Raw genomic sequence first — 15,341 nt, forward strand, 5'->3', positions numbered from 1 at the left:
TGTGGATACGATCAACTGACCACCCGTCTTGTTCAATAAAACACTTCTATTCTGAGCCAAGCTTCCCCTTTCCGTTCTAGTAGTTAATGTGTTCTTTGAGGATGCAATCTAATTATAATTAGCCCGATGATGTGGGGAAAAAGCTCACTTTGAAACCTTTGTTAATGATACTATATCTCTACCATCATTTTCTCTTTTAGCCTAGATCACTGAGTTCATTTTAGCAATTTAAGTACTACTCTTGGTCCTATTAGCAATCCCAGTTACGCAAAGGGAAAGTTGGTACGGCAGTCCTCACTTAGATTCCTGCCTGGATAAGATTTGTGATACAAGGGGTGAAAAGGAAAAGAGAGAGAGAAAAAAGAGAGAATGTAGCTAAAGTCATTCCATAAGTGGTCAGAGTTCATAACCAAGCATGTGAAAATATGTCTTGTAGAAGGATATGTGGCAGAGACTATTTTTCAATCCACTATTCATTTTCCCTTTAGTTAAGGAATTCCACATTTTTTTTTTCTTTTTTTAAAAAATTAATTATTTTTTGGCTGCGTTGGGTCTTCGTAGCTGCGCGCGGGCTTTCTCTAGTTGTGGTGAGCGGGGACTACTCTTCGTTGCAGTGCACGGGCTTCTCATTGCGGTGGCTTCTCTTGTTGTGGAGCACGGGCTCTAGGCACGCGGGCTTCAGTAGTTGTGGCTCACGGGCTTCAGTAGTTGTGTCTCGCAGGCTCTAAGAGCACAGGCTCAGTAGTTGTGGTGCACGGGCTCAGTTGCTCCACAGCATGTGGGATCTTCCCGGACCAGGGCTTGAACCTATGTCCCCTGCATTGGCAGGCGGATTCTTAACCACTGTGCTACCAGGGAAGTCCTCCACATTTTTTCAGACTGGAAATGTCCACAGCTAAATGACTATGTTTTCCAGCCTCCTCTGTAGTTAGGTGCAGCCTTCTACCTAAATTCTGATTGGAATTTGTTGGGTGAATCTACTACAAAGGATCCTTAAAAGGGAGACAGCTGAGGCCCACCTTTTGTCCTTCCCTCTTCACGGAAAGAAGGTGAGATGGCTGGTGCTCTAGAAGCTTTAATGGATCATGAGGCAACCCTGAGGACAGAGGAACCTGGTTCCTTGATGACTTCATGGCACTGTCATCCCAGCCCTGGACTACCTCCTCCAGATCTCTTTTACATGAGGGAATACACTCTTCTGTGTTTGAGACACTGCAGCTGGATCTGTTATTAGGATACGAATGCAATTAATAACTGGCTCAAAATGAATTCCTCTCGACCCACATGTTTCCTCCTCCAGCCAATGTGTTGATCCAGACTGTGGTGGGTCTGAAGGTGGGTGTGAAGTAGTCTTGGGAAGTTTATTGAAGGGAAATCCATAATTATGGTGCCCTGATGTGGCAGATGACATCCTGAGCTGGCCAGAGGAATTTGGGACAGACTCCAGTCAACAGTAATTTAACACCTTGGGCCAACTGAATGAGTACTTTTTATAGTGGTCAACTATAAAAGAAAAAGAGGCCTGTTTACTGAGTGTAAGAAATTTCTCATTACCTCCTGTAACCCCCAAACCCTTGGTCTCAATCCTGGTTACTCCTGCAATTGGGGTCGTCTTCTGGAAGGATGTAGCTGATGAGAGATACGATGTTAGAGACACTTTTACTTGACTGCTAATGTCACTTCCCCACACCCGATCTTTGTTGCTTGCTCAAAAGGGCACGTGGGGGGAGCGTGGTAAATTTAAATCTCAAAGTATCATCATTAGTACAAACAAGAAGTACATCGATGCGGCCTGACTGGGCTCAGTCTCCTAATAGTGATATTTTGTTCTCACTGGAACAAGCCCTTTTATTAGTGACTGACCTGTCACTGAATTCTGTCGTTCCATCCTTCAAAATGCTTTCCTTCCAGTTCCCACAGCTATTACCCTAAAACCGGCTCTTAGAACCTCATGCTAGGATTCATGCAACAGTTTTCTAACTAGCCTGCCCCTCAAATCAATGCCAGACTTGCTCGCCTGAAAAACTGCTTTCAATGTGCCTCACTTCAGCTAAAGTGCTTTTCAGTTTCCTGTTACCAATCACATGTTTGAGTTTTAAGGACATCCATCAGCTGGTCCCAACTGGAATTTCCCCCTGCATCTGGTGACATGCTCTTACATTCACCTGACTGTCAGCAAGCCCCGCCCTTTCTGTGAAGCCCTGCTCCGTGGTTCCCCTTTCTGTCCCCCTGGTCCTCCCAAAGCCTAGTCATCCTTGGGACAGGGGTGGGGTGAGGGTTGTGAAGGGGGTGGAGGGAAGTAACTGAAACTCTGTTCGGCACCTATTATCTGCTTCCTTTCATATTATTCTTTATGATTATTCTTTATTTCTTTATTTCTTTATTTTTGGCTGTGTTGGGTCTTCGTTTCTGTGCGAGGGCTTTCTCTAGTTGCGGCAAGTGGGGGCCACTCTTCATCGCGGTGCGCGGGCCTCTCACTATCGCGGCCTCTCTTGTTGCGGAGCACCGGCTCCAGACGCGCAGGCTCAGTAGTTGTGGCTCACGGGCCCAGTTGCTCCGCGGCATGTGGGATCTTCCCAGACTAGGGCTCAAACCCGTGTCCCCTGCCTTGGCAGGCAGATTCTCAACCACTGCGCCACCAGGGAAGCCCCCCCTTTCATATTAGTCTATTCAGTAAAGGCCCAACTCAGGCCAGTAACAGTGTAAAGCTTTCCTAACTTCTTTACAGGGAGGATTTACACAATTCAGGATTGTTTTGTTAATTGTTGAGAAAGCATTTGGTACTTACAGCTCATTAGATATAGGACACTGCAGGAAGGAATCCTCTGTTGTACTTCTTTTATATTCTCCCAACAAGCACTCAAAACTTGACTGCTAAGGCCTGGTGATCAAGAAAGTATGAACTTTGGTTTCTAATCCTGACTCTTTCACTTATTAACGGTGTGACCAGGGCAACGTGCTCATCAAGCTCCTTGAGCTCATTAACCGTCACCTGGAATCAACAATGCCTCTCCTGGGGTGAAATAAAGATAAATGTATGTAAACCCTGCAGCGCAGTCCCTGACACGTCGTGAGTGCACGGTAACACTATTATCAGGCCTGGCGGAGGTCCCAAGGTCAGTTCACTGGGAAAGAAAGGTCACTCCGGGCAGTGGTTGGAGGAACACTGGCCCTACACCATACCAGCGCCAGGGCCCGCCTTCCTGGGGGGACCTCACAGGCCCGCTGGGGCGCTCCGAGGCCGCTCAGGGAAACACGAGTCTTTCCTCCGCGAGCGGGGGGGAGGTCCCCGGACCCCGAGGCTGCGGCCTCGCGACCGCAGAGAAACTGCGGAGACTCCACCCCCGACAATTCCCTCGCACGCAGGCGCAAGCTGAGTCTCCACCTGCGGGCAGCGCTGGGCGGTGCCTTCGCGGGGCGGAGCCTGGGGCCGTACCATCTCACACGGCGTGGGGACGGCGGCCTTTCCTTTGGCGATACGCCCAGAAGCGCGCAGGGGGGCACCGCGGTTCGTCTGGCCGCTGGGGAAAGTGCCGGGTCTCCCTTCCTCGCGTCCCCTGGGCCCAGAGCGCGGGAGCGGGGCCCTTCGCCCCCTGTGCCCGCGAGTTGGAAGCGGCGAGCGCAGGGGGCGGGGTCGAGGCGGGCGCAGGGGGCGGGGCCTCGGGGGGCGGCGGTGTACTTACTGCGAAGCCCGCAACTCGAGCCCATCTTCGGCTGTCAGCGCGGCGGTGCGGTTCGAGCTCCAAGAGGCCCGCGGGCGGCGTCCACCATGTTGTGCCGGGCGGCGTGCAGGTGAGGCGCCGGGCGGCGGGCGCAGCGGGGACGCGGCCCCGGCCCCACGGGCGAAGAGGCGCGGCGGTGGCCGCCGCTGCCCCCCACCGCCTCCCGCTCTGCCTCCCCTCTTGCGCCAGCCCCGCGGGGTCCGGGGCACCTTCGGTGACCCGGCGTCACAGGGCGTGGCGAGAGGCCGGGCCTGAGGGCAGGTGTCCGCCGAGCGCGTCCAGGTGCCGCCGAGGTGCTGGACCGCAGCGTTAGTTTAATGGCAAAGACTGGACGGCGAGGGGGCCAACGACTGGAAGGCCCCCCAGGGGCGCGGGTCCTTCTAGCCGGGTCTGCGGAGCCGCGCACGCGGGTTAACGGTTTCTGCCCGCGTCATGCGATCGGGCTGTGTTTGCTGTCTTTCCAGCACGAGCAGGAAGCTGGTGCCGGCCCTGGGGGCTCTGGGCTCCCGGCGGAAGCACAGCCTCCCCGACCTGCCGTACGACTATGGCGCCCTGGAGCCCCACATCAACGCGCAGATCATGCAGCTGCATCACAGCAAGCACCACGCGGCCTACGTGAACAACCTGAACATCGCCGAGGAGAAATATCGGGATGCGCTGGAGAAGGGTGGGTGCCGGGCGGCCGGACTTCGAGAAACCGGTTACAGGGAACCGTGGCGGCGAGGCGGGTCTGCGTAAACCCCCACCCCTGCTTTCAGTAGAATCGCTGCACCTGTTCGCGCGTTGACTTAGGGAGCAGAATTCACAAGGAGAAGAGCCGTTTCGGGGGGGGGGGAACTGAGACAGGCTTGTATTTATTTGCTAATCTTTGGAATTCAGTGAAAATATAATATGGAGTTGGTATTTGTTTTTTAAAGGAGCTCAGGTGACAAAACCAGTCGTGCGTGGACTTTTTTTGTGTTTTGCATCTGGGGGGCGCGTATGGGAGTACTAAGTCTTAACTTTTCTATACAAAATAGCATTACACTTTCAATCTGTTAGTTAATGTTAGTAATGTTAGTGGTTTGCACGAGGGAAATAATTGACAGGCGTGTTTCCAGGCTATATGTATGGCTGAAGCTGCCCAGTTAAAAGTGTATCTTTTTTCTTAAATATGTTTTTATCTAATTTCAGTCCTGTGAAATAGTTGAGTGAATTTTAGACTGTGACATCTTGTTGAGTGGGGACATCTAGTGGAAAAATGTAGTATTTCAGTCTGGTTGTGTGTGAGGTAATAGGTAAACAAAAAGAAGAGGAAGTTACCACATTCTGGAAGATTTACTTGCGATCATCAGAGGGACCGCAAATACGGTAAAGGAAAAGGTTCTGAGTACGGGAAGAGGTTCTGTGATTTAGGAAAAAACAAATGCGGGAAGAATGTGGTAATGGGGAGAGGCTGGGATAAATCCCAGTTGTGAAACTGTTTCCTGCATGACAACATCTGACATCCGTGAACCCTTCTCTTCAATATTTTTAAAACAGCTTAATTTCAGTCCTTTTCTTGTGCAATCAAGCTTTGCTTGTTTAATGAAAGCCAATGGAAAAAAAGCTTTACTATATTATATTGTACTGTATTGCCTATAAGTTAATGAGTGTCTGTAGAGCTTTCCTTTATTTAAAAAATTATATTTGAAAAATCATTAAGGAGTTAAATTTTCATGTTTGAAAATTTGGGAAAAAAGAGTGTAAGGAAAATAACGTCATCAATCTTATCGCATTTAAGTATGTAAATACTTTTGAAACAAAAGTACTTAACTTTTATTGTATTCAACAGAAAATTGTCTGTGAAGCCAATGAAAATGTTGAGCTTCAGAAAAGTGTTCTTAAAAGCAGATATTAACCCCCCCCAAATTTCTATTAAAATTTAAAAAATGATTAAGTAAACTTTAAGAGATTGTGATTAAACTAGTTCTCAAGAAGCATGTTTCTTTCCCATTAGAAATATTTAGTTACGGTTGACTTATTAAAAAACAATATAAAGCCTACATTTATTTTTTGGGTGATTCTCCAAGAAAAATCAGTAAGGGAAACACTGATCTGTCAGAAAGTTATTTTATAAACATAACAACGATAACAAAAGTTGACATCTTAAACAGAACTCTCAAAGATTATCTGTGTATTCAGATATCATTGGTCCTCTCCGCCTTTCTGAATTGCTAAAAACTGGAGGTTTTATTGTTTCAGAAAAAGACATTTCTTACGTGTGTTCTTGGCGTGTGTCCCAACAACAGAAATAGGGAACTTCTATTGCTATTATGTAAGCTCCCCAAAGGCAGAGATCTCAGTGGTTCTCTGTGCCCTTCACTTTGCCTCTTGGTATCTTGTGAGTCATAAGAACTTAATACTTACTGAATAAGGGAATTCCATTTTTCCTAATAGTTCCGTTAGTCTGTAGCTTCTTGAAGGCATCAAGAAAAATATTTTATTTTGCCTCCATGTTTAGCAAGGTAGAAAAAACAGCTTCAAATATGACATTCTTTTTAAGTATAGAGGTCAGAATTTTCTTTCCGTGAAACTCCATTCAGCATTCACGAGTGCCTGCTACACGTGAGGCAGTGTGTTGGGCCTTGGGGACACGGCAGTGCACAAAAGTCCTTGTCCTCGCTGGAGCTTTCCTCCTAGCGGAGACACGTGAACAAGTCAATATGGAGTGTGCCGGGGCTGAAGTCCTATCGAGAAAAACAAAGTAGGGGAAGTGGTCTGGAAGCGGGGCGGGGATTGTGCATCTTACATCGTGGTTAGAGAAGCCTTCAGTGGAGACTTGAAGGAGAAATGGGGGCGTGAACCATGAGACTGTCTCCGGGAAGTGTTCCAGCAAAGGCCTCAGTGGTCAGTGGAGCATGCCAGGCCTGTCGTCCAAGTGCCAGGAGGCCGTGGTGGCCGGAGCTGGGCCAGCGAGGAGGCGCAGAGGGTCGGATGATGTGCACCTCTGTACCGATCGTTAAGGACTTGGGGTTCACTCTGAGAAGAGCAGCCTGCAGAGGGCTTGGACCAGACGTGTGCCATGATCAGTTGGGGGTCTAGAGGAGCCCTCTGGCCACTGTGTGGAGAATAGACTGTAGGGGCAGGAGTGGAAGCAGGAGACCAGTGAGAGACAGGGGCACGAGTGCGGGGCGGAGGTGCTGCCGGTGGCACCACGGGCAGGAAGAAGGGGTGCGGTTCTGGGTGCTTTCCGGAGCTGGCTTTGCTGGTGGGTGTGCTGGTGGGCTGACGTGGGGTGCGAGAGGACTAGCATGAAAAATAACCGTGTCGTCAAAGATGTCCTGAGAAAACAGCTGGCGCTCACTGAGGTGGGGAAGGCCTTTGGATGAGTAAGTTTGGGGTTGAAGATCAGGGGTTCAGTTTTGAACAAGTTGAGTTTTTTGTTAATGTAACATTGAAGTATTTCCCAGTGGATGGTTGTCTATCTAGAAAATGAGAGTTGAACATTTTCCATGTAGTCTGTATATGGCACCATCTATTTTATAGCATTCCACTATTTTCTGTCTTTGTGCTCTTTCTTATTTCATTTACTGAAATCTTTTCTACCCAAGAAAACCGAGTTCTTTGAAGCCCAGGAGTGAATTTTCTACTAGCTTTGCCACCCCTGCTGGCTTCTCACTAGTTGTTTGGTACAGTATTAATTGAACTGAAAATCCATTGGGACAAATATTTTGGGGAAGGTTTCTTTTTGGGTAGAGTCTTGAAATTGTGAAATTTTGGGACCCATAGGGATGTTACAATGGTCCAATCATCTGACGTTTTACAAAGAAAAAAAAATAGTGTCTAGAATGGTCAAAAAAGTAAGAATGAAAAAAAATGTGTTTTTATTTTAACCTTTCAGGTGATGTTACAGCTCAGGTAGCTCTACAGCCTGCAATAAAGTTCAACGGTGGAGGCCATATCAATCATAGCATTTTCTGGACAAATCTGAGCCCTAACGGTGGTGGAGAACCCGAAGGTTGGTTTAGATTGGTGCAACCTTAGCTACGTTTTGTGCACGATAGGAATGACTTGATTTTCTTAAGTTACCTTAATTCTCCCTGAGGTATCATAATGGCATGTCTTTCACAGCAAGCAGTACAACGAAGTTGTAATTTTCAAAGGGGCACATGCAAGAGTGGAGAATACATTCAGGGAATTATATCGTCAGACTTTATATACACACACAATATCACATACAGTGTCATCTTTCGGTTGAAATGTACTGTACGTTAGGGAAAGACTGAGAAACTTCGTTTTTAGAAAAGATGAGCTTTCACTTACTAGCTCTAGGCCCTGGGACAAGATGTTAGCTATTCTGCACCTTACTTTCTTCATCTATATGATATGGGGATAATAATAGGGTTGTTTTAAAAATTAAATAAGTTATTATAGAATAGTGCCTTTTGCTATTGTTTTACTACTCTTCCTAACTGATAAAAAAGTCAGTTGTCCCAGAAAATTAGGTTTTCCAGGACAACTGCAGGTAACAAGGGAGTACAGAGCTGATGATCTTGTTCACTCTGCTTGTTTACTTGACCTCCTATGTAGCACGCAGAGACCCAGAGCTTTGATTATCCTCCCCACCCCAGGGAAGGTATGGGGTGTAAATATAGCTCTCCTCCTTTGTTTCTGCTCTTCTGGCAAGTACCTTAAGTTCCTGTGGCATTTTTTTGTTTTTAATCATGTTCTAGAAGGCATCTTGTGCACTTGAAATAAGCAATTTCATTTGGAAGTAAAGATGAATGGAGGAATAAGTGTGGGAAGCTGGACAATTTATTTTTTCTGAGTTAGGTCTTCAGACCGTGACTTAATACTTTTGAGGTGTTGTGAGTTACCAGAATACCAGATACACCTGTATTCAGCCAACAGGTTTTGGTACTCTGCCATTTTGTGTTATCTGGTACCACTTTATTCCATCATTTGTGCTTATAACAGATGATTACTTTTAAGCCAATAAAGTAAGAGAAGTGATATTTTGGGCCTAGTTGGCTTAGTTGATGTGCTCAGTCTCGAATTGTATTCTGTATTGCTACAGAATAAAAAGGGTGATAACTCGTAAAGTGTACCCTTAGTTCACTAATAGGCAACATCACTCTTTTTAAAATGATACAGTTGAGATAGGAAAGATCTAGGCTGCCTTGGAGAAGAAGCAGATCTCACCCATAACATTTTATTCCCAAATTGAAACATAGAGTAGGTAGGGTAGAAGTCAAAGTAAAATCTTCTGTTGAGGGGAAAAAAGAAAGCTAATGAAAAATACTATTTCTTTCCTTGTGGAAAGAGCACTGTGAGTGAAGAAATCCCTCTAACATGTTTCAGCAACAAACACGTAAATTAAAATTGTGAGATGTTATGACCCTGGTGTCAGGACAGGAATAACACTGTGTTTTGTAGGCTCACTGGGTCATGTAGTGTTTTCCATGTGTTTCTAGTTGTGTCTGGGGCCATTTGACAAGAATATTGGGATATATATAATAAAATATTTTATTGTAATTGTTGCCATATGTTCATTTGTGGGTGGTTTTTGGGTTTTTTTTTAATAGGGGAGTTGCTGGAAGCCATCAAACGTGACTTTGGTTCCTTCAAGAACTTTAAAGAGAAGTTGACCGCCATATCCGTTGGTGTCCAAGGCTCAGGCTGGGGTTGGCTCGGTTTCAATAAGGAACAGGGACGCTTACAGATTGCTGCTTGTTCTAACCAGGATCCCCTGCAAGGAACGACAGGTTAGGCTTAAGAATTATTACACGTTTATTCGGGAGAGATGGTTCACTATAAAGCATTTACCGTGAAATATGGAAGACTAGCAGTGTTTAAACCTACCCTGAGCACGTAGTAAATTGAACAGATCTTAGTAGATGATACCCAGAGTCTTGTGGGAGCAAAAATCTTTCCAAGTCCTTGATATTTTATAAAATGAGCACATGTAGTTTTACAGATATGTTAACAAAACATGTTTTAAACATAAACTCTGCTTCATTTGACAGAGAATTCGTATCAGCCTACATAATAATTGTATGCACTAGAATAAAAAAAGTAAAATTAGATAAACACCATGAAGGAGGAAAAGACACATAGGCTGGGTCTGACTTCAGAGCTCGGACTCTCAACCCCTCTGCTGAGCACCTGTGGTCAAACTGGGACCAGAGCTCAGGTTTCCAGACATCTAGTTTCCTGAGGATTTTTTGGCGTAGGAAAAGATTGGGCTTAGGAGCTGCAGGCTGGGTTCACCAAATCCTTTTTTATGTTGAGCCAGATGGAAGTAGAAGCTCTTTAGGAAATAGTCATAAGGATCCAGCAGTTTGCTGGAACTCTGATGTGAGGTGATACCTTAGCATCAATCAGCAGTAGGTCTCAGCCATATTTTCTACCTCCACACACGTCAGGAGACTTGCTTATTGTGACTCACTAACCTGGATATGTTCAGATTAGCCAGAATCTAAACAGCTCTTTAGGGAAAGTGAGATGCCACAGAATTTGGAAAAGCAACCAAAGATGTGTGAGCCCTGAGCGCTCTCAGAGTCAGGTACCTGACTGAGGAGGCTGTGACTGGCAGGTGAGTCCTAGCGACCCCTTCTCTGCTGCTTGAAGAAAGCCCATTGGAATAAAGATAAATGAAAGTTATGGCGATTTATTTAGGGGGAAAATCATGTATAAATTTTGTTCCCTTAATTCTAAGTTATTAGTGACGCACCTCACAATTGATTTAGACATGCTGGTTGATGCTTGTCTTCCTAGAGGAGCGCTTTCAGTTGGAGAGGTTTCTTAAATGAATGTTTTATAACTACTTCTTCACTTACACTTTTCAGAAACTAAATAATGTATCTTTTTCTTAAGCCTTACTCAGTTTTCCTTGTTAACTTAATTTTTATTATGTCTCATAAATGCTTTTATTTATTTATTTATTTATTTGAAGTAGAGTTGATTTACAGCGTTGTGTTAATTTCTGCCCTACAGCAAGGCGACTCAGCTGTACATATATGTATAATCGTAAACGCTTTGTATTCTCTGTGACTAACATCGGCCCAGGGGAGCAGAGCAGGGTTTCCATAGACTCCCCCAAATGCTCAGCACCTTCGGAAGGTCCTCAGCCACACCCACAAGGAGAACACACCCTTCCTGAGACCCCTAGGGAGGACCACCGAGAACTGGCTCTTGGATAAATCTGTTGATATTTTAAGAATAGCTGTTAAAATACTGTGGTTAGTTGATTTTCCCAAGTCTGTTTTAACTAGTTTTACTATTTATCACATTTTCTGCCAAAGGGTAAAGTTTAAAATCTTTTTCTAGGATATTTATTCTTATGCAGATTTCCTGTTTACATGAGAAACTGAAAAGTGGATGAGAATGTTGTGAAGGGTAGTTTTGTGTGCACAGGATGATTAAAGTTTAAAGCGAGAAGATGCCGCGTTTTAGAGTGAAATTCATAGTTTCTGTTTCTTTCCCCTTCTTTCCAATAGGTCTTATTCCACTGCTGGGAATCGATGTGTGGGAGCATGCTTATTACCTTCAGTATAAAAATGTCAGGCCTGATTATCTGAAAGCCATTTGGAATGTAATCAGCTGGGAGAATGTAACTGCGAGATACATGGCTGGCCAGAAGTAACACATCAGCCTTACACTGAGTACATCGAGCTCTTTATGACCAGTTTTGTAGTAGTGCAGAGAACCACAGACACCAGTAAGCTGCTCCATTGTAGTGTTTCTGAGTGTGGCTTACTCAAATATTTGATAAACATAATTTAGTGCTGTGAATAATCTCTTTTAAAAGCTTGTTATTAGGCAACTGTTTGAAAATGTTAAATGCTTTGTATGATTTAATCTTTTGATTGAACATTTTCTTCAGAGAGCTATAATAGCTAGGAGATTATAATTTTCATCATAAAACCATGAAGAATGTTTCATCCCTATACTGTTGGGGTGTCTAAGGAAGCCTTTCTAATCCTGTTCTATTGCAGTTACAGAAAATCTGGTCTTTTGCCCCATTCGTTTAATAATAAAATATTAAATTTATTTCCCAAGGGAAATATTCAGTTTTCTACTGAAAATTGCTCTTCTTGTAAGTAATCCTCTGTCCAGTATTACTTCTGGTGGACATCACCCAGCGGTCTTTAGTTACTTATGATCACGGGTTATACAGGGTTAATTAACACTAACCATTTTGTCATTAAAAATATATGTAACTTGATTGCTAATTGAGAATTGCTTTATTATGAGAAGGAAATAGTAGTGCCTCTGAATTTTTCTGTAGACAGAAAAAGACTTCTGTGAAATTTTGTCCTCAAACACAGAAATGTGTGTTGTCAAAGTGCTCAAAGTGGACAAATTAGGGCCTAGTTAATAAAGTCAATGATAGGGATGGGCCACAAATCTGCTGGCCAGACACTTGCCCCTCTTCTTTTGGGCCTGCTCATGAAGCATCCCTCTCAAGAGAACCAGACCTGGGTCAGGGCCTGCATTCCCAAGTAATGAAAGACAAATTGGTTTCAGGACGCAGTCAGGAGCATGCCTCTCTCAGGAACATTTATTTTCAAAGATTTGTTTTTGAGTTATTTCATCCATTTTGATGTTTTTTGTTTCTTCTAGAAAATGTACAATCACGATAGAAGCTTTATATTGTTTTATTGGTTTTTCCAATAAAGGGAAAACCGTATCCCTCATATAGTGACAGGGCAGTCAAATTACATTCCTGTTGAGTTTTTGCGAGTGGAGCTGTGCAATGCAGCAGGGTCCTTTCTGTCTTTGGCTTCACAGTGTCAGGTGGTCCATGTTCTTCGTCATCTTCTCTCCTTATCGTTAATAGCTGTATAGTATTTTATCAATTGGACATTTCCTAATATATTTCACAGTTTTGTTACTGAAGATTTCATTTGTTTCTAATCTGATGATTACAGGTAATGCTATTCTGATACCCCACACAGGTTTTACCTTCTATTGGAATATTTTCTCTATGTAGGTTTTTTCCTTAAACCTATTTTAGTAACAGGGTGTTTTCTCAAGTTTATTTTTTCATTTAAAAAAATTTCCCCCTAACTTTAGTATCCTGTTTTTTTTTCCCATGGAAAAATGGAGTGACTTAGCAGTTTCAATATTGAAGACTGAAGTTTTAAAAAAAATTTAAATTCAAGGCACTTTTCTTTTAGAATTCAATTAGAAAAGTATTTAGGCTTTCTGAATTGTCAACAGCGTTGATGAGACTAGTGTTAACTGTGTATGTGTGTGTGTGCTTGTGGATGGAACACACTTCAGAGACTATGACTGCCATCCTTTCTATACCACAGTAAAATGGCTTTAATGGGGCACAACTGAGAGTCGTGTGACTGCTCCTTACATATATCCTGTACACACATGTATATGCCTATATGTATATTAACAAGGCAGTGTGTGTGTGTGAGACGGCTGATTACATATACCCTATACACACATATATATGCCTATGTATATAAACAAGGCAGTGAACTCTGTGTAAACAGACCATTGAGAAAATAGGACCTTTTTGAAAGATGGGCTTTTGAATACAAGTAGTCTTCCAGATCATGAACTAACAGATATGCAGAGACTACTGACTTATATAAAGCTTTTGGACTCTCATTAAGCTTTAAGGTTAAAAAAATATTCAATGTTGAAATTTCTATGGGGCTCTATTTTTGCTTTGATTTTATCATGTGAGAACAAGGGAAAGCATACTGTCCTCCACTGCAGTTTTGGATTTTAAGAGACTAAGATAACATACAGAGTAGAGATTTTAATCATCCAGCAGAAAATGAGACTCTATAAGATTCTGTTTAGCCCTGTTTTTCAAAATAGAAAAGAAACAGAAAAGGTAAAACAACCGTTTCTTCTGGAAAGAGCAAGTACTGTTCACCAAGGAAGGATTTTTGTGACTGAATCAGCAGTGCCTGCTCTAGTCATAGATGGGCTTCAAAAATCTTAGCATGATTGGTGCTGCAGGGGAACAGGATGCAGAACAAATGCTGTCTGTGAAATAGTATCTGTTGCTCGAACTGTTGTGTAATAATTAAACTTTGATATTGAGAAGTTACAACTTTATTACACAGCTCAGATTCATGATTCTAAAATGAGATTTGAATTTCTGTGGAGTGCCTTTAAAAAGTAACATCAAAATCATAAAATTAAGATTGATGTGTGTTGTCAGTCATATCTAAAACTAGGTATAAATACAAATTTTGTTTCCTGTTTTAATTTCAGGGGAACTACTGTTTGGGAAAGCTGTTCGGTAACTGTTTTATAAATCACTGTCTCTCTTTTTCAGTCATACCCCAATGATCCCAGCAGGCTAATGCCCTGTGTTCTAAGGTACACATGGTACATACTAAAAATCCTGTAAGGTCCTGGAGAGTTTTCATTTAATTATTCATTAAAGAAGCATTTATTTTCATATTGTAAGTGTGAAGCTTTTTGATTATTAATAAAAGAATCTGTTAACCATCAAAGGAAGTCTGTATTAAGTATGTGTGTCAAAACATTTATAATCTTGCAATGCTTTATCATTTTTACTGTAGGAAAGGAATAATAAATGATAGGTAGTTGAAATTTTACTCTAAAAACCCAGAAGGCATATGAATTCTATCTCTGGGAGGAATTTTTTTGTGCATGGTTCTCATGACTGTGGCTCCACCTTCTGGAGACTAATTTGGGGGGTCTCCATGGTTCATCTGGGGGAGGTGATCGGCAGTTTCCTCTACTTGGAGAATGCCTAGCTTTCAAGGCCTGATTTCTACCAGTACAAGTTTGAGAGGTCTGAAGGTTATTTAAGAACTCAAACAGCGAAAAACTTTTTTAGTCTGATTCCATCGTTTCTTTGGCAATACATTGGCCTTAAAAACTTTGTGGGTTTCTAACCCATTTGCAGCCGGTTTTATGTGCCAGTATCCACAATAAACATTTTATCCACAATGAAAATTTTTTACTAGATGTACTAGATGTGAGTAGTTTTTTTCCCAACATCTTTATTGGCGTACAATTGCTTTACAGTGGTGTGTTAGTTTCTGCTTTATAACAAAGTGAATCAGCTATACATTTACATATATCCCCATATCTCCTCCCTCTTGTGTCTCCCTCCCACCCTCCCTATCCCACTCCTCTAGGTGGTCACAAAGCACCGAGCTGATCTCCCTGTGCTATGCGGCTGCTTCCCACTAGCTATCTATTTTACATTTGGTAGTGTATATATGTCCATGCCACTCTCTCACTTCATCCCAGCTTACCCTTCCCCCTCCCCACGTCAAGTTCATTCTCTACGTCTGCGTCTTTATTCCTGTCCTGCCCCTAGGTTCTTCAGAACCATTTTTTTTTTAAGATTTCATATATACGTGTTAGCATACGGTATTTGTTTTTCTCTTTCTGACTTTCTTCACCCTGTATGACAGACTCTAGGTCCATCCACGTAGATGTGAGTAATTTTTATCCTTGCTTCCTTACCCCGTCAACGTAAGAGCAGCTACCTTGAGCTAAAGGTAGTTAAAACAGTAAGCTCGTGGGGGAAGCCGACATCCTTCATCTTTGCTTTGGGGCTGAGACTTGAGCATTTGCGCAAAGCCTTTTTCAGTCTTACATCTTTTACTGTTTGGGATTTAGAAGTAGTCAGCTTTCCCAGAC

The 15,341-nt window shown here is 43.3% G+C and overlaps 1 protein-coding gene across 2 annotated transcripts in view; it reads left to right on the top strand.

Annotated features, from left to right (window-relative positions):
* SOD2 (superoxide dismutase 2) overlaps positions 1–14,176 on the top strand; it is a 35,576-nt gene extending 21,400 nt beyond the window's left edge. The window contains exons 1-5 of one of the 2 annotated variants that reach the window (XM_068551581.1): positions 3,680–3,792; positions 4,187–4,389; positions 7,585–7,701; positions 9,269–9,448; positions 11,183–14,176. In XM_068551581.1, coding sequence (XP_068407682.1) covers positions 3,770–3,792; positions 4,187–4,389; positions 7,585–7,701; positions 9,269–9,448; positions 11,183–11,328 — 669 coding nt within the window. In that variant the 5' untranslated portion in view covers positions 3,680–3,769 and the 3' untranslated portion in view covers positions 11,329–14,176. Of the gene's footprint in view, positions 1–3,679; positions 3,793–4,186; positions 4,390–7,584; positions 7,702–9,268; positions 9,449–11,182 lie in introns of those variants that run through there. The other variant, XM_068551582.1, reaches the window with a different exon arrangement.
* The last annotated feature ends 1,165 nt before the right edge of the window (positions 14,177–15,341 follow it).

This window comes from Eschrichtius robustus, chromosome 9 (assembly GCF_028021215.1).
Source record: "Eschrichtius robustus isolate mEscRob2 chromosome 9, mEscRob2.pri, whole genome shotgun sequence".
Classification (NCBI taxonomy): Eukaryota; Metazoa; Chordata; class Mammalia; order Artiodactyla; family Eschrichtiidae; genus Eschrichtius; species Eschrichtius robustus.